The sequence below is a fragment of the Vollenhovia emeryi genome, unplaced genomic scaffold, assembly GCF_000949405.1.
Source record: "Vollenhovia emeryi isolate VEMERY1.0 unplaced genomic scaffold, V.emery_V1.0 DF939210.1, whole genome shotgun sequence".
Lineage (NCBI taxonomy): Eukaryota > Metazoa > Arthropoda > Insecta > Hymenoptera > Formicidae > Vollenhovia > Vollenhovia emeryi.
In genome coordinates this window covers 628,895-646,130 of record NW_011967156.1, presented here as the reverse complement: position 1 = coordinate 646,130, position 17,236 = coordinate 628,895, and the positions used below count along the sequence as shown (strand labels likewise).

Genomic DNA, 17,236 nt, shown 5'->3' with positions numbered 1-17,236 from the left:
GTAACAAGCAGTATCTTTAAATGTATTTTCAATCTATCCAATACGTACGCAATTTATTGGTTAAACTCATACAATTACAGCTCTAAATTAATATCTTAACAATTTATTTATTTGCTCAATTCTTCATTACAACTGACCAAGATAAAGTTATTCGACATACATATTGACTGTATCGGGACTAAGACAAAATGATATGTGTTTTAGGGCTTTTACGTACTTTTTAATTTCATCTTGTCGTAAAGCATACATAAATATTTCTTAATAAACGAACGATGTCAAGAGATACATAATACGTATTTTTATAATATACTTCGATGACACAAAATTCGAAGATGCAGTTTCTCCGAATTTTATCATCGATTTTACATCAGAAGTACAAAAATGAATTAATTAACAATATGCATTTGCAATGTAGGAAAAAATTAAAACAACTGTTAGACATTGAGATAATAGAAATTGAATTAATTACTACTACTGCCGCGGCAATATTAATATCCCAATGTATAAATGTATACAATCCACATATTTCGTTTTACATCGTCAAACAAATTTGGAAAGTAAGAGACAAAGCTAGTTGTATGGAATGTAAATGACCTGCTTAAATGACAATTGATTACTTATAGTTTAAGTAAGATAAGTTGTACTTCTAATGAAAATTAGTTAAAATATATACAACGATGAATATAAAATAATAATTTATATAATATACACATATAATATTTGATTAAATTTCTCGGGCACACGCACCCAGTAAACATACAACAGACAACAGTGTAATAGTAGAATATTGTTATTATATTAACGTCAAATATATATATATAAATATATTATATATATAAATATATATACTTATATTTATATATATAATGTATATATACATATTTCCTTAGTTATATATCAATTTACTCCTGCAACAGCCACGAGTTATTAATTGTCGCGACTCTTGCAGTTAATTATTACACCAAAAATAACATTCATTTGTATACACACTCATATTAACTTCAATTATGCTCAATGAACGATACATATAGTAGTAGATGAAAGATAGTTAGTGTCAGGCCATTTTGGCTCGGGAATGTGAATGCATTTCTTTTCTTTTCTTTACAAAAATAACTTTCAATATATATCTGAGATCTGTAAGATAATAGAAACAGTGCTGATTCATACAATTCAGAATCCAATTTAGCGCACGAGAGTTATTACTAGCAATAAATAGCTAGATGCGTCTCTTCATACGAATGCACAAGCCCGACGTCCTCGTGTAGAAAAGTATCTATGTAAAAAATCCGAAGTTGCTCTGATGCCAGCGAAAATGTAACGTGCAGGAACCATTATCTTTCAGATTTCTGTATGTAACAGTGACGACGGAGTCTGCTTGGCGACAAAACCGATTTCTGATATTTGAAAGCGTTACTTTAACAGTAACATTTATCTCATTGTCAGATTAAAAAGAAAATGTTAAAACGAAATCGAAAAAAAGCCTGTAATTTGGACGTTTTGTACAGATATATCAAGAGATCAACCGTGACAAAATGAATGAGGAAATCAAGTCGGCATGGAATTTCACATTTAAGCATTGGCCTGTCGAGAGCTGTGCAGTCAAGTGGTCAAGAAGTGCTCTTAGAAAATAAGATCTTAAAACAGTCAGAGCGCCTTTCTACAACGTTATTAATTGGCTAAATATTATATGTTTATCATTAACAATAGCGTATTCTTTGAATTTTCAGCAATTTCTTCACAACCATGCAGAATTGATAAAGAATAAGAGTTTAAAGTAACGCCTTCATATACCATTTCCGAGTAACTTGGACACAAGTTTCTCTAAACTCCGTTAAAACCGTTGACAAGCCTGGTTTTTCTCATGAGCGGGAGAGATTCGGAATGCCCTACAGAAATGCACTGATTCCTAAGATGTGTCCTCTCTTAAACTTAAGTTACTGGCATATGTACCTGAGGCGACGTGCATATACCTTTCGCGCATCTCGAAGGTCAGAATGCATTGAGGCAATTACCCGACGTAAGTTACTTTAGTGTGTCGAAAAACTACTATGGAAAATTACCCATTACAAATCTTGAGTTTTACTTTTTACACAAACAGTTGAGTAGAAGCTCAATGGCGGATTTAAGAATCAGGTTGAACGATACTTGGGCCCTTACTTGGGCCTCCAGACTTCGGAAGTGCTAGCTTCTGAAAGAAAATATCTGCGCATTCTTAGCAGCTTACGCGAATAAACAATCTGGTTGTTTTTGGAGAGGGAGGGGAAGGAATCTATTTCGTGCTCGCGTGAAGCTTTAAATTCGTCCCTGTGTGTACAGAAGCTCCCTTAATTTTGTACCACAAAACTTAGCATACTAAGCGGTGATGCTTTATCTTCAACTACTTTTAATTGCCTGGTGGGAACTCGTCGTTTTTTTAGAGATTACTTCGCGCATGAAATACCGCTTGCAGTAAAATAAACACAGCCTCATTAATTGAAGGATTTGGGGAAAGAAGTATTAAAATATATATATATATATATATGTTATAGAACTCTCTTGAGGTATGGCGGTACGCATTATTACCTCGCGAATATATAGTACTTGAATCCGATATATCTCGCATACCGTTTACAATTATACACGCTAAAGGTTTCTCAAAACTTGGAAGCATAACATCAGAATGTACAATTACAATTGCGCGACTGTTGCGCGATGAGAAATTACGGGATCTCGTTTACAAAATACTTTCAATGTCCTTTGCTGCCACAACAATTCAGAAAAGAGTATTATAAACGTTGCTTCTTCTTTTTCACGGAAGAGCATCAACAGCCATATCATTTACTCTTTCCCTAAGTCACAACACGACTGCATCGACTATTAGCGTGATTCGACGGCATAACGTAACGGTGCCCGATTTCCGTAATTGAAAATTTCAAGATAGACAGGGCATCGTCGCTGCAGGAATATATCGAAGCATAGTATTACTGAACGCTGAAAAGAGCTAATGGTCTAACGAAGAGATAATCTTTTTCTAATTGATATATATATATTTTTTTTCTTTACTTAAGTATTATCCCCTCATTCCTAAATTACTTCTAAATTTTGGCAAAAGTATTCGTCTCCTTTTCTTCTACATTACGTTGAGTATTGAAGAACTGTCGCGATACGCACGCGTGTCTTCGAAAACTAATCTTTTCAAAACTCAATATATCTATTCAGAATTTAAATAATTTGTACATCTTTGATAGACGTGGCTGTGCGCAGCCACCCTAGGAATGAGAGGCTCGTTAGAAAGAAACGAGAAGTTACGAAAGGAAAGTGTCGGCGCGGTAACTAACTTCGGATGCCTCCTAAGATCTACCTCTCGGCGCTCGCCAAACGCGTCTAATATTCCATTCCATCTGGAATATACCGCGGGGCGCGGACTCGAATGCTCGTCTGGCATATCAAAAGTGATAAAGCGCATTATCGTAACCTTCGGCCAGGATTTACCTGATAATGCGTGGTGACGGAGAGACCTAAAATTTGTATTGGGTACCCCCAAGTCCGTTTCATTCGGCCGGTGTACTTGCCGCCCACCTGTCAAACTCGATTCCCGAGTCGGGACTGAGTCCCAGGTCAATGGGGCTCAGGAAGCTGGGCGCTGGGCAATTGCAGGGCCCGTTGGGTCGGCATGCCCCGATGCACCTCTGGTCGGTACTTTTGTTCTCTCCCCCTCGGTCCCTCAACTCCTGCTCGAAGCTGTGCAACTGCTCCATAAAGTGGAAATTCGGTGCGATATTGGACTTTCTACTACGTACTAGGTTGAAAGCGTCGTTCAGGCTGAGGCTGCACTTGTGCATAAGATAAGCCACGGTAATCGTGACCGATCGAGAAATCCCGGCCAAACAATGTACCAGCACTCCCTTATCCGAGTTCCGTGCCTCCTCTGAAAAATACGCGACGGATCGCGATTTTAATCCTACAATCGTTCATTTCATCGATTGCTGCGCTGATATTTAATACACTTATTTCACGCAATATACAAGATACAAGCTTCCCAGGTAGCCAGCTGACGACTAGCCAGTGACGTCAGCTGGCTACCTGGCTTATTTCGCAATGCCTTTCCAGGATGCGTAACGCAGACACTTGTTGAATCAATTGACGTCGAAAGGATTGAAAGACGCGATATTTTAAGATTAATTCTGACGAAACGTATAACGTTGTTATTTGAGAGCTATCGTGTAACGAGGATACAAGTGGAGGATATCAATTAGCAATCGCGTTAGCTACTCCTCGATATATACTCGGTGCTCGTTGATTAGAAAATTGTGATGAAAGCGTTAAAGAAAACAATGCGTGTCACGAAATTCGTTTAAATGGCGCCAACAAAGAAGTCGGATCGCTAATGTGTCAGGACAGTCAAAAGTGTCAGGCCGGCTCAATAGCAGTGCCAAACCTCGCCATTCAGGCTTAAGTATAGCTCTCGGCCTAACCGGACATCCGTTGTTTAATTGTCTAGTGCGGCTTGCTCGCCACGTGGGAAAGTTTCTATTTAGGCGAACCTATTTATAAGAATGCCCCTTTCAGAAGCTGCGCGGGGTCCTTCTTAAACAGGAAATCCTGTTTAAGAAGCGGTCGGAACAAGATTTCGACGCGGAAAAAAGCTCCGAGCGCAATAAATAAAAGTTTACGTCACTCGCGCGCGTCCTCGTGTGCTCGTGTTGAAATAATTTTTGTCTGCGCATCTTTTCGCGCTAATATACGACACGCGAAATATTTTCTTTCAATTCTGGATATTATGAATCGCTGATGCGTCTCGTTGGCATAATTTTTTCACAGCGAAATATTCATTCAGCACAGTGCAAGGCTACGAAATACCGATCAATAGCCGAGAGTCTTCTTTTATTTGCGCGAGAAACGCTTTGCCTCTTTGCGTATCGTGCAACGAGTTAAAAAAGAAGAGATACATCGCCTACAAAAGCAATTTATTTCAAAAGGGGCATAAATGAAATTAAAAACTCTCGACGTTAACCGCGGTAAGAAACGCTGTTATTTCCTACTCGAATTTACACAGTTTCCAATAAGTGTGCCTTGGTGTGTCCGGTACGCCGCGTCACTTACCTATAAACTGAATCGCCTGCGGGAAGAAACTAGCCAAGTTCTGACTCCAGTGGTCGCTTATCGGTATCTGCATGTACTTTATTGAGCCGCCGCTTTCAAATACGTTTGGCAAGTCCGGTGTCACATTGAGTATGTACTGTATGCTGTGCCGCGCTAAAGACTCGCGATCCTCACTATTGGCCGCGTTACCGAGAAACAAATGAGGTAAAATTTCCACCGGAAAATCTTTATCTTCCTCGGGACCTGGATTGCAGAGACACGAATTCACTATTACTGCGCCACGCCGTTGCAACATATTTCTACATCATAGTGTTATTCACATTGTTACATTGCTTTTCATTAAGGTACATGCATTACTGCCGCATGAGATACCCCCTTGGGCCAAAGTGAGAGTATACGAAGGGAACGTCTGCTCACCAATTGAATCACACGTGCTGTCACTGTCAGAGTCCGAATAAGACCTGATCGGTGGAGTAGATATTCGAAGGGATCTAAGGCCCATTAATTCGCCATCGTTATTGTCCTGAGCTGGGTCGCATTCATTAGTGGCTTGACTACCCTCGCACCACTCCGGATATTTATCTTTAAATGCTTCGAAACCACCTACAAATAAATACCATGTGGTAATAAAAATTATGTGGGGGGGGGGAGGGGGGTCAGTCGAGTCGAGATCGATTCAGACCGCTCGCGATTTGCCCGGCGCGTAAACTCGCGAGACAACTTTTATTCCGCGCGACGAGAGGAAATATTAATAGTGCCTTCAAATTCAATGACTTGCAATGACGCGTTCGGCAAATTTGCCTTATCTTGGAAGTTAAGGGGCCCGTTCCGTGAACTCTAACGACGCGATTACGTGCATCGCGCAGCTCCACCGTGGTATATTACGCCCGCGTAACGACGTCGTTAACGTTTTACAGAATAGACCCTCGAATTTTGCGCGTAGCATTTCGAAAAGCGTAAGGATCTCGCGCGCGTTCCCGCGACTCCTCGATCCAGTCTCTCGCCGACGAGATCGTAGAACGGAATCGAGGCAAGGAGGCACCGTTCTATTTTGCGTTACAATGCGCGTATTAATACATTTGCAATCGGCAAAATTTCTCGCTGTCGAACGAAACGTTGAATGACTGAACAGTTTTATCTAAAGCCTGATAAAGGCCGGCTATAGAATTAAGTGTCTGGTTCTACCGGAATGCCTCCCACATAAATCAATATTTCATTCACAAGCAGTCCCTGTGCTTCGACTGTTACTTCTCTCTCTCTCTCTCTCTCTCTCCTTCCCCCCTCCCCTCCCCCGAGGGCCTTTCTACATCACAATTACCGTCGCCGGTCCGTGCGCGGCAACGCGACAACGAAATAATAGGAATGCAGAGTTATAATTAGCAATTATCGCGTGACGTTTAGCAGCTAAATTTAGATTCGCCTTTATTAAAACGGGCTCGCTCGAGCGCGGTCGCCGGCGATAATCCCGGCGGCAACTGGAGAACGTTGATGCCGCGGTGCGTAAGGTCCGCGCGGGTCCCCGGACCCGCCGCACCACATCGATCACTCGGATTTGCGAGGGGGGCGACGCGTACCCCAACCGGGACTCGAGCTACGGCGGATCGCGCGACTCGCGGGGGGCAGGAAGAAGAGCCGAGCTCTCTCTCTCACCGATCAAGGCGGCGACGTGTCCCCCGCTGCTCTTAAGTCTCCGGCTCAAAACCTGCAGCGTCTCACCGTGATGACCCGCATCCGTGGAGTCGCCGATTAGCACAAACGTCCCCCGCCTGCTCGCGTCCCCGCACAGAAACGTCTCCACTCTGTTTCTCAGATCTAAGCACCGTATCGTGGACAGGAGGTCCACTTTACCAGCAGCCAGTCGTCGCAGCATGATACTGGGTATGGTCAGCGGCACCGAGCCCCTTATGTGAGCGTCGGAGAAGTCGGAGTGTGCCCTACAGTCCAGAATGAGAAGCTTGCTGGGACCGTCCTGCGATCTCAGCTCGCCGAACAGCCACTCCGGGCCCAGGAGGTCCTCCTCCATCGCGCTGTCGGGCATCTCGGGGGGATCTTCCAGCGGCACTATTTACGCTCGGCAACACTCGGCGTCGTCGGCGTCGTCGTCGTCGTCGTCGTCACACGCGCGGCCAACAGCCCAGCGAATCCCGATGTCCCGTTCGGTCACTGTGTCTCTCCCGCGAACCAACCGCGGCGTTCGAGTGCCGTCATCGTCGGACGCGGCGCCTGCGATAAACAACAAACTGCGGCACCGTCGTCGTCTCGCTGGTGGTCGTCGTCTCACTCGGGTGCCGGGCCAGCGCGTACGGAGTCTCGCGTCCGTCGCCCGTCGGAGCCGAGAGGGAGAGAGAGAGAGAGACAGATAGAGCGCGAGCGCGCGCGAGCCTCGTCCCGTCAGCCCCGTCGCACGTTTACTCCACAATGGAAGCGAATGAACGGAGAGCGTGCGGGAGCGCGCGCGCGCGCGCGCGCGGGCGCGCGTGCGTCCGTAGTGGGCTGCGTGCACGCGCGTCTCCCCCGCGCGATTAATATTTACTCGGACGCGGCGCGACGCGAAATGGCACTACGGGGAGAGCCGCGCGCTCGCCGGACGGCGCATCCGGAGGACGGAGTCGCGCTCGGACACGCTCACCAACCGCTCGACGGCGCGACCCGACGGGTTCTCACGCGTTTGCCATCGCACTTCCTGCGAGATACTACGCCGCGCCGCGTATGTTACGCCGCCCTCTCCTCTCGCTTCGCCGCCGCCGTCGCCGTCGCCGCACAATCGTCGCCGCCGGCGCGTCCCGGTTATCGATCTCCTCGTGAATCAAGACGGCGCGCGGCCAATTAACGGCACGGCTGTAAAATGTTTACGCGCGCCGCGCGGCAGATGCACGCCCGAGACCCGAGAGCGACCGCCGCGCGCTCACTCTATCCTCCGCGCGCCCGCCGACCCGCGGCGCTCGCGCGAACCCGCTCCGCGCCCCCCCCCCCGGCCGCCACCGCCGCGGCCCGCGATCGTTGCATCCTCGTCGTCCGTTCGCGCGCGCGCGAGCGCCGCGACCGCCTCCCCCTCCCCCTCGGCAGAGCGTAGGCCCGCCGCCACGCACACGCTGGACCGCGTACGCGCGCTCCCGTCCGTACCCGCCGCGCGTTTCCGTATCCCGTCCGAGATCGGTTTCCTTCCTCTCCCGGCTACCCCCCCCCCTCTCACCTAGCGAATCCCTCCAACATCGCCGTCCCCACCGCGGGATCTGGAATTCCTCGCCGAAAGGGTCGGCCGATCTTCTCGGTCGAGAGGAGCTTCTCAACGGCCTCGAGTATGTCACAAAACGCTCTTGCGCGCCTCCCTTCTTCCGCTCACTTTTCTCTCTCTCTCTCTTTCTTTCGTGTCGCCCGCACGAGTGTTTTCTCGGTTTCTTTTATTGTTCTCACGGCTACGAGTGCACCGTCGCGCTCACCCGTCGCAGGCCACACCTTACGAACGTCCGTTCGCGTCGAAGAATGGAACGACGGCGCTCGGTACGTCGCGCGCAGGGGTGAGACGCGGCCGCCGTGCGCGCCGATTCGCCGGCGGTCACGTGGGCCCGCGCGGCCGGCCAATCGGCGCGCGGGCTGACGTCAGTTCATTGACAAAAGATGTTTCCATTAACGAGGCGTGGGTAGAGGCTGGGTCGGGGGTCGGTGCTGACTGAAGCCGTCGTTGAAGCGGTACGGAGTGGCTTCGCGCGCAGCGGCGCGACGAAGGGGAGAATGGCGGCGGAATGGGCCACCGCACGTTACACGCTCTCTCTTTCTCTCTCTCTCCCACTCACGCGTGCGTGGGCGCGTGTTATCGCAACCCGTGCGCTAGAAGCGGAGTGAGAGGAGGAGCGAGCGAGAAGGAGCGAGCGAGTGTGCGTGGGAGACGAGAGAGGGGGGGGAGGGGGGGGGGGGGGGGGGGGGGCGGGGACCCGCCCGTTTGACCCGCCCGCACCCCGGCGGGCCCCGGCCGCTCCCGCGGCGGGGCCCGCGCGGCCGCGGGCCGCCCGCCCTCTGCGTCTCCTTCCCCCCCCCCCCCCCCCGTCCCACCGCGACCCCCGCGTAGCTCAGGTTAGTTCCTTCTCGGTCGTACCCGTCTCTCTCGACGATCGAATCAATATCGCCACTTTCCTCCCGTTATCTATTTACCGCGTATGCACGTATGTCCTATGTAATGAACTCTTCCGTCACGCTCATTGTTGCCGAACCGTGTCCGACCTGCCGTCGGCGATCAGCAGCGTCCAATTGTCGCGGCACATCCGGGGGCGCGCGAATACCGTCCCCGGGATGCGCCGGGGTTACGCGACGACGGGCGTTTGTCGGCGGCTATTTGTAAAGCGGCATAATTTTGATCGCGCGCCGCGTCCGCCGCCGATCGATAAGTCACGATATCGCGTGGCTATACGCGCGCCGCCGTTAGCGTGTACGGCGTGGCGCCCGCTCCGCGGTGCACCTAAATCCGTGCAGCGCGGCCTAGCACCGAGCGCGTTAACGATTTTGCCAGATATACGCGACCAAACAATGACCCCTCCGTCTCGCGGGATCAATCCCGACTTCGCGGAGGCGCACGATAGCGCTTCTAACGCGCGCCCGTGCCTCGCCGTTGCGTATGGGCGCCGTTAAAGGCGCCGGAATTACACCAAACAGCTCTCGCTCCGGGGCTGATAAATTCACGATGGGACCGACAGACGATGCCTATTAATTTGGTGGAAACCCCGCTGTCTCGTATTAGGAGCCTGTCTCGATTATGTCGAGATTACACAAGAATGTGAGTCCGGAATGTAGGGAAGAAAGGAAAGCGATTTCTCGCTTAGATTAGAAAGAAATTCCTCCAAGTGGACACAATGGTCCTCCTCTCGCTCGAAAACTTAAGTGCACTGAGAAAAATGTCCGATTAAATATAATCGGATAATCCAATTACATAATAACAAACGGATATATCCGATTAAATTGTATATCCGATGAGAAATGTGATCGGTTTTTCAAAGTTCATCGGTAACTGCATTTCATCGGATAAATTTCATCGGATGTATCCATAATTTAATCGGAAAAATTAACCATCGGAAACACTGTTTAATTGGTTTATCCGATGAAAATTTTTCTCAGTGTGATATCGTGGGTTTATGACATAAATTTTATGTGCACACACTGAGAAATATTTCCATCGGATAAACCAATTGAATAGTGTTTCCGATTGTTAATTCTTCCGATTGAATTGCGTATCCGACGAAATGCAGTTGGCCATGGAATTTGATCGGAAAACCGATCACATTTTTCATCGGATATATCCGTTTGTTATTATGCAATTGGATTATCCGATTATATTTAATCGCACATTTGTCTCAGTGCAGGAATAAAATTAAGTACGAAAAAGGGTGCGTTGAAAGATTGGAAGGTGAAAGATGTAAGTGCTGGGAAAAATAGGATTCTTTATTTAAGATAAAAATGTCGATTTGCAGTGTCACTCGAAAAGGACCCAAAAGAATAGGGTCGAAACGTTGTGTAATAAATAAATTAATTAACCAGCCAGTTGGGTTGACCATAAGTTTTCCGTCTCAATATTTAAGATAGAAATATATTAACATCAGTAAATGTTCATATTGTCGAGTGACGCTTGATAACACAAACGATCTAGACTGCAACGTATTGAATCATCAATTGAGATGCATTACAAATACAATATGTTATCGTCTGTCATCGTTGGTAGAGCGTGACATCGCAAATTGTCAATGGGGGCGAAAACTCGTAAGAACAACAGTCTCGGTTCTCGAGTTTTTCCGCCATCAGTTACGCGCGAGATGTGTAGGCGTCGCTTGGTACGAGCGCGAGAACCGAAGTCGATTGTTTTGAAAAACCACCCGTACTACGCGAACATGAATGACTATAATCGATATAGGGAGAAAGGAATTCGAAGCGCGGTTTAGAAGCGCGAACGCACAAGAGGATCTTAGTCTCCAGGCAGGTTTAGACTTGGAGAAACTTCGGACTCGCACGATCAGCGAGACGCTGAGTGTCGAGACCTGCAGAATTGCCGCGGACAGGTGGGTGTCCAATTTAAAGTTCGACTTCAACTTTCGACGCGAGTTCGCCCACGCCGCGGCGCACTTGGCGCAGCGTAACACGTCGCGCTCGGGAAACGCGAGCTGCGAAGGGGTTCGAGACGAATAACGCGCGGCGGTAGGACAGCAAAACGTGCCATCGAGTGATACGGCCTTGGCCCTTACCGTTTACACGGAGCCCCGTCCTCGGCCTCGCCCGTTGATCGCGCTCGGCTCGGCTCGGCTCGGCTCGTTTGTTCTCTTTCACCCTGTGCAGGAGGGGACGGCAGCCTATCAGACGACTGTGCCAGGCGTAGGTCGGCATTCCATTCATTTGGGCGGCTGTCGTTGAAGATTTTCGCGTTCGATCACACGGCCGTCGCCGCCGCCCGCCACCACCGCCGCCACCGCCGCCTCATCGCGCTCCAGCGCGCGCGCGCGCGCGCGCTGTACCCCGCGAGGGTGAAGGACGGGTTGAGGGTGGGAAATAGGACAGAGAGCGAGGGTGATACAGGACAAGCTGGAGCAGGGCAACGGCGCGGGGAGCGTGGCGGGAGGGGGAGGAGTAGAGAAAGGGCCGCGGGCGTCTGTGACCTTCCGCGGGCATCCGGACGCGTGCCGACGAATTAGATTCGATCCGCGTGGGTGCCGGGTAAGGTGAGCACACCCGACCGTCCTTCCACACGTGCGCGCGCGCGCGCACACATACACACGCACACCCCTTTCACGCTGACGCTCGATAACGCTCGGATGGCTGGCGGAGGCTTTAACATTAAAGCAGAAGACGGAGGCTGTGCCCGTGTTGTAGCCGAGAGAGCTCGGAATCCGTCGATTTGCCCGATATCGATTTACGGGGCGATCGGCACGCCGGAGGCATGTGCTCATCGGGGTCTTCGCGGCCGCGAAGAGGCGGACGACGGGGGACGGAAACGCGAGACGTGCGATTTTTTACTCTTCCGAGAGAGAGGAGAGAAGAATAAATTCTCGATATATAATTGATCCGCATAAATTGTTTCTGTCACGCCGGCGATTTGCGGCCAAACGTGACTGACGTAATGTGCAAAATGCGACGTCCGGTTAAAATGTGAGCACATTTCGTATTTCTGCCCGCTCTTTTATAATGCAAACCCCGGTAATTTTCCTTTTAAAGAGGCGCGCGAGAGCGAGCAGGAAACATTAATTCCGCCTTTTTTTGCATTCCGCTTTTCAATTTTAGTCTCGTAGAACTGTGCTTTGGAGGGGGGGGGGGGAGGGAGAGAATCCTACATGACACACGGCGCACTTCGAAACTCCACTATCACGCAGGCAGCCATAAGCAGAATTTATGTCTGGACGTAAATCTAGCTCGGTGAAAATGTCAAATATCGGGAAACGTGGACGGTGTGCAAACTGCATGCCCGGGTACGCGGGGCTCTCGCGCGTCTAAATGATGTTTTCCCGTAATAATGTTCGGGGCGTTTTGATGCATCACAATGAAACGCGTGGGAGCAGCGCGGGGACCCTAGATGGAAATAACAGTGCAACATGGCTAATTGTGAGCCACATAGACGATTATTGTCCTTCGTTCGCCGCACTCTCTCTCTCTCTCATTTCCTACGCCAGCGCTGTTGCGAAACTGGCAATTAAAAATTAACGGAAGAGATCGGACGTGGGCGGGTCGCCTCTATTGGTGGATACGCGGCGAAAGGTCTTGCACGATGAATTAGTGACGAATCTCATTGGAGAGTGGCGATGCAAAATTCACGACAGCCCGCTCGGGCGTCGCTAAGGATGATTCCGGGAAATTATGTTATTTGATTACAACAATGTCATTTATATATTCCCCGTTACAGATTTGCAGCTCGTGAATGCGCGGCGCGTTCTAAGAACGCGGAGGAGTCGCTGGTGGGACGGCGAGATCCGCCGCTTTGCCATCGGATTGTTTTCGCATTAATATTTTCCATTAAAACGAACCGAAGATGGAATTTTATTAAATATTGCAGCGACGTCACACGGGGAAACGCCTACGCGCATTATCCCCGCGGTGCGAGTTATCAGAAAAACAGTAGCCTCAGAGCGGCAGTATTTTTAGCGCATTTTCACGCATTGATTTTTTTTGTAATCGAGCATAAAGAAGCGTGTCTTCTCACGGACAAGGGTTATGCGAAAAGATTAGATGCCGGGATAACGGAGCAAAAAAGATGGTGTCGTAAAAGTTGCGAACGCAGCCTGCTCCGTTCTCTATTCATGAATATGGACATAATTGACACGCAATTCGACTGATCTCTTTAGCAAGGTCGTACCTCGATTTCACTACTTCTGGTCCAGATGAAAGCCGCGAGCACGCACTTTTGCACAAGTGCATAAGCATATGCGCAAGGAATCCACACCCGAGTCGAAATTTTGGTACTATTGTGACACTTTTAAGGATAATTTACACCCACTTAGCTGATCTATACGCCTACATAGACCAGCAATAACCTATTTTGATGACACTATATTTTTTTACTTCTCCCTTTAATTCTAAAAATTTACTTTAGCTCCTACTTAAAACGTCCTACTTTAATGCTAAATTGGCAAAAGTAAAATTTTCCGACACTATCTGTTTTAAAGTAGGAGTAAATTTTGTACTTGCAGTTCAATCTCTTTTACTGCCTCAGGTCCTACAATAGAATAGAATTAAAAGTTCAACATAGGACCAAAATTTTGACTCGGGTGATTGGTCCATTTCTCTTCTTATGCATTTGCTTACGGTTCAATTAATTTCTTCACACATTTTCTTATGCAATTGTGCAAACGTGTACTCCCAGCTTGAGCGTTTAAGCAGAAAAAATCGAAAATCCCTTTCCCCTTCTAAAAAAAAAGAGATGTTACCAGCGCGAATATCGTTAATATCGAACAGTTGAGGCCTCTTTTCCGCGATGTTAATTGGTTTTCTCGAAGCGCGGTGTGCTTCACTTCTCTTTTAGATTCATTGTGAATGAAGATTTGCAATTTAGAAATATACATTTGTGTACACTAACTATTGAGGTAAAATCACTAATCTTGGAAATAAGAATTTAAGTAACAACGATTTTTGTTTCGAAATATTTTCTCGATTAAACAGAATTAATCGTTAATTTAATCAATACCAATAAGTCCGCGGAATAATACGCAAAACGTAGCAACAGTCACGGAACAAAGTAATGTACAATAAAATATTAAGTACGGAATTTTCCATTGCGTAGGCAGGCCAACAAATTCTCAACGTTTCTTTGTTGTTTTTCACTCGGCGCGGTATCGTACGACGATTAAGCGGGCCAACGAATTCCCAATGTTTTTTTGTTGTTTTTCACTCGACGCGGTATCGTACGACGTTACGCGGGCCAAAGTTTACCTGAAGGTCGCCGCTCTCTCTCTCACTCGCTCGCCGAACGTCGTGCCGGCAAGCAGTGGCGAGAGTCGCTCCGTGAGTGTTATTACTTTTCCGTTATCGGCTTCCAAGACTCGATCGCGATAAATGCAGGGATAAAACACTATTGATTTGCACACCTTCATTAGTAACAAGTATAAACGTTCCTTGATTTATTACTAAGTTTCTACAACTTGTAACGAGAAACGAATTGCATGTTGAGGCGACGGCTCTTTATCAACGTATACATATTTCACAAGACTAACTCGTCTAAAATTTTTATGTAAACCGTGGTACTTTGTCGCGGTTACATCTCGTTTACGCACCGCGCTTTTAATTATCTATCGATTTCGTGTAATTTGTTAAATTTTCGGGAAAAGAGAGAGATTTGTACGACTTCGGCGTTCGCGCTGTAATTCGTTCTGTCATTCTTCGCAACTCGAATGGGCAGGAAGTACAGAAAATCGTTTATTGCACGTCGTTACATTATGTAAATGATCTCGATTAACTGTTGCGATTATTGAATGACAAAGATTGTAAAATATCGTTTCGTTACCGACTAATAACTACTTTACCGCAGATTATGCCTCCGGTGCCCGCGTTGCGTTTTATATCGCCAATTCAAAAGTGTTTTATCCATTATCCTATTCTTCCGAATCAAAAATGCAAATTGTTAGTTTCAGTAATTTGTATATGACAAAAAGTCACGCGATATTTGTTAATACTATTTCGTGCGTTTCGCGGTATTTCACATCGCGTACGGGAGTGTCCGAAATTTCGTGCGATCGATGATTTTTGCGAGCGAGTGTTGTGTGAGTGCCACAAGGAAATCTGAGAGGAGGAGGAGGAGGCCCACAGGAGGCATCGGGCAACAGCGGAGAAATCGGTGAGGTGAGTGTCTTACATTTTTATGTTATTTGCTACTTGTACAAAATAAAGCATCTGTTCTATGTTTTTATTTTATTTGTTCAAATGATTCGGACGAAGATTCGAATAAGTGTTAGAGACAAAACCATACGTATAAAATTTTGTGAGTTTATATTTAAAAGAAAGACTTTATCAGTATTCTATATATAATTTTTATAAATACCTATTTTTCGAAATATAAAATATGAAGTATATTTAGTACAATAATTTTGATTTTACACAATTCGCTTATAATAATCATATACATATTTGTATGTTTGCAGTTTAACATATATAATTGATGTACTCTGCTGTTGCGAATCGTATCAGTGAGTAATAAATTACTTTTTATTTTAAATTGACGTTGCGCATACAATTACTTCTTTTCGTGTATAGAAATTCTTAAAAATATACAATGCTCAACTACAAACTGCGCGCGCGAAGCGCGCGTTTTGACATCTCTAGTTGTTTAAAATAGAGATACTGCCAGAGAGATCGGTCGAATTGTAACGTCTACAGCTATGTGTTATCGCGAGGAATTTGGGGCGAGACATGAAGGCATTTTTCGATAACTACGTGCACTCGTGACGTGCACGTCAGTTATAACGATGCCGCTATAGTGATACGACATAGTGGCGCCATACCTCAATCGTGACCTTTCCGAAAATAAAGTACTCTCATTCGCTATCACCTGCTATCCGGTGTCACACACAGGCCTGAGAATACCATTCTGCGCTGATGCAAATCCTGACGTGGGCGTAGCGGCGCGAGCGTTGCGCCGTGTGTACAGATTGCGTCTATTACGCAATTGTGACAGTTAGATCGAGGTGATTTTGTGCTGAGCCCAGACGATCTCCGCAAAGCCCCGTGATCCGCGCGTATTTTGTAAAAAAAAAAGAAAAAAAGAGTGTCATTTTCAGCTTCAAAAGGAGCGATTGCAATTTATTGCTCCGGAAAGGTAACTTACGCGAACGACAGCTAGAATCGGTCTCTTTGTGATGTCATTTCCGTTTTAAATGACATTTCACGGCTACTAATAGGTCATCGGGTATTTATAAATCCGGTTTTTTCGCAACGAAGGGCGTATTACGTCTGTAAGTGGCACCTTATTGAACTATAATTAGCTCGGAGTAGACAATCAACATTGAAATTGATGCAACCGGATCAAGGATTCTCGTTTTCACGAACGTTTCTCTTTTCCTTTTTATGAGGGGAAACGTGTTAAACGACCTCTCAATTTTTCCGAAAATTAACCTTTTATCTCGCAAATGAGGAGCCTCTTTAAACTATTATTCCCGCGCTTATTCTCTCGTTTCCAAGTGATTTCTGTAATATAGCAAAGTGTTTATCAAACGATAACAGCATTAATTATCAATCGCCCGTGGGTATTGGTGCTAAATCGAGACTAAGTAAGCTACTGACTTTAAAATGAAACGTAAATCGATATGTTTGCGATACTGCAATCGAGCATTCGCGTTAAATCTAAGCTCGTCCACTTTTGCGAAGCTGCTGCTTTCCCTCGTCGCACAAACAGCAGACGTTAAACCGGTAATTATTTAGATTAACACACCCACCTCCAATAACCTTGGGCTTGACATATGTTGTCAAGGTTACCCTCCTGAGTAACGCTCAGAAGGATTTAGCCGGCGCTCGTTGTTTATTAAAAAGTTATAAAGAAAAGAAGTTTCGCAAATGCTATGTAGTTCACGATATCATGTACGTTTAGGATGGCCTCACGTGGAAAGTTTCTGACACCATATACAATTCAAAGAATGTATAAGTGTCTTTGAGTAATAGTTTTCGAGGTAATTATTTAGATTAACACACCCACCTCCAATAA

At 46.7% G+C, this 17,236-nt stretch overlaps 2 protein-coding genes across 2 annotated transcripts; both read right to left on the bottom strand.

The window, feature by feature from the left end:
• Window positions 1–87: 87 nt before the first annotated feature.
• On the bottom strand, window positions 88–7,472 carry LOC105561202 (dual specificity protein phosphatase Mpk3). Its single transcript, XM_012010973.1, has 4 exons — window positions 6,733–7,472; window positions 5,500–5,685; window positions 5,083–5,325; window positions 88–3,907 (listed from the first exon to the last, which is right to left on the bottom strand). The coding sequence occupies exons 1-4, from the start codon at window positions 7,118–7,120 to the stop codon at window positions 3,531–3,533; spliced, it is 1,194 nt and encodes a 397-aa protein (XP_011866363.1). The 5' UTR covers window positions 7,121–7,472; the 3' UTR covers window positions 88–3,530.
• Window positions 7,133–11,482, bottom strand: LOC105561203. Its single transcript, XM_012010974.1, has 2 exons — window positions 11,307–11,482; window positions 7,133–7,305 (listed from the first exon to the last, which is right to left on the bottom strand). The coding sequence occupies exons 1-2, from the start codon at window positions 11,452–11,454 to the stop codon at window positions 7,148–7,150; spliced, it is 306 nt and encodes a 101-aa protein (XP_011866364.1). The 5' UTR covers window positions 11,455–11,482; the 3' UTR covers window positions 7,133–7,147.
• Window positions 11,483–17,236: the final 5,754 nt, after the last annotated feature.

Coding starts and splice junctions, on each gene's coding strand:
- LOC105561202 (XM_012010973.1), bottom strand. CDS start 7,120: ATGCCCGACAGCGCGATGGAGGAGGACCTCCTGGGCCCGGAGTGGCTG. Junction 5,326..5,499: donor CAGCACGTGTGATTCAATTG/GTGAGCAGACGT, acceptor TCTGCAATCCAG/GTCCCGAGGAAGATAAAGAT. Junction 3,908..5,082: donor GCAGGCGATTCAGTTTATAG/GTAAGTGACGCG, acceptor CGTATTTTTCAG/AGGAGGCACGGAACTCGGAT.
- LOC105561203 (XM_012010974.1), bottom strand. CDS start 11,454: ATGAATGGAATGCCGACCTACGCCTGGCACAGTCGTCTGATAGGCTGC. Junction 7,306..11,306: donor GACGGGGCTCCGTGTAAACG/GTAAGGGCCAAG, acceptor TGTTTATCGCAG/GCGCCGCGTCCGACGATGAC.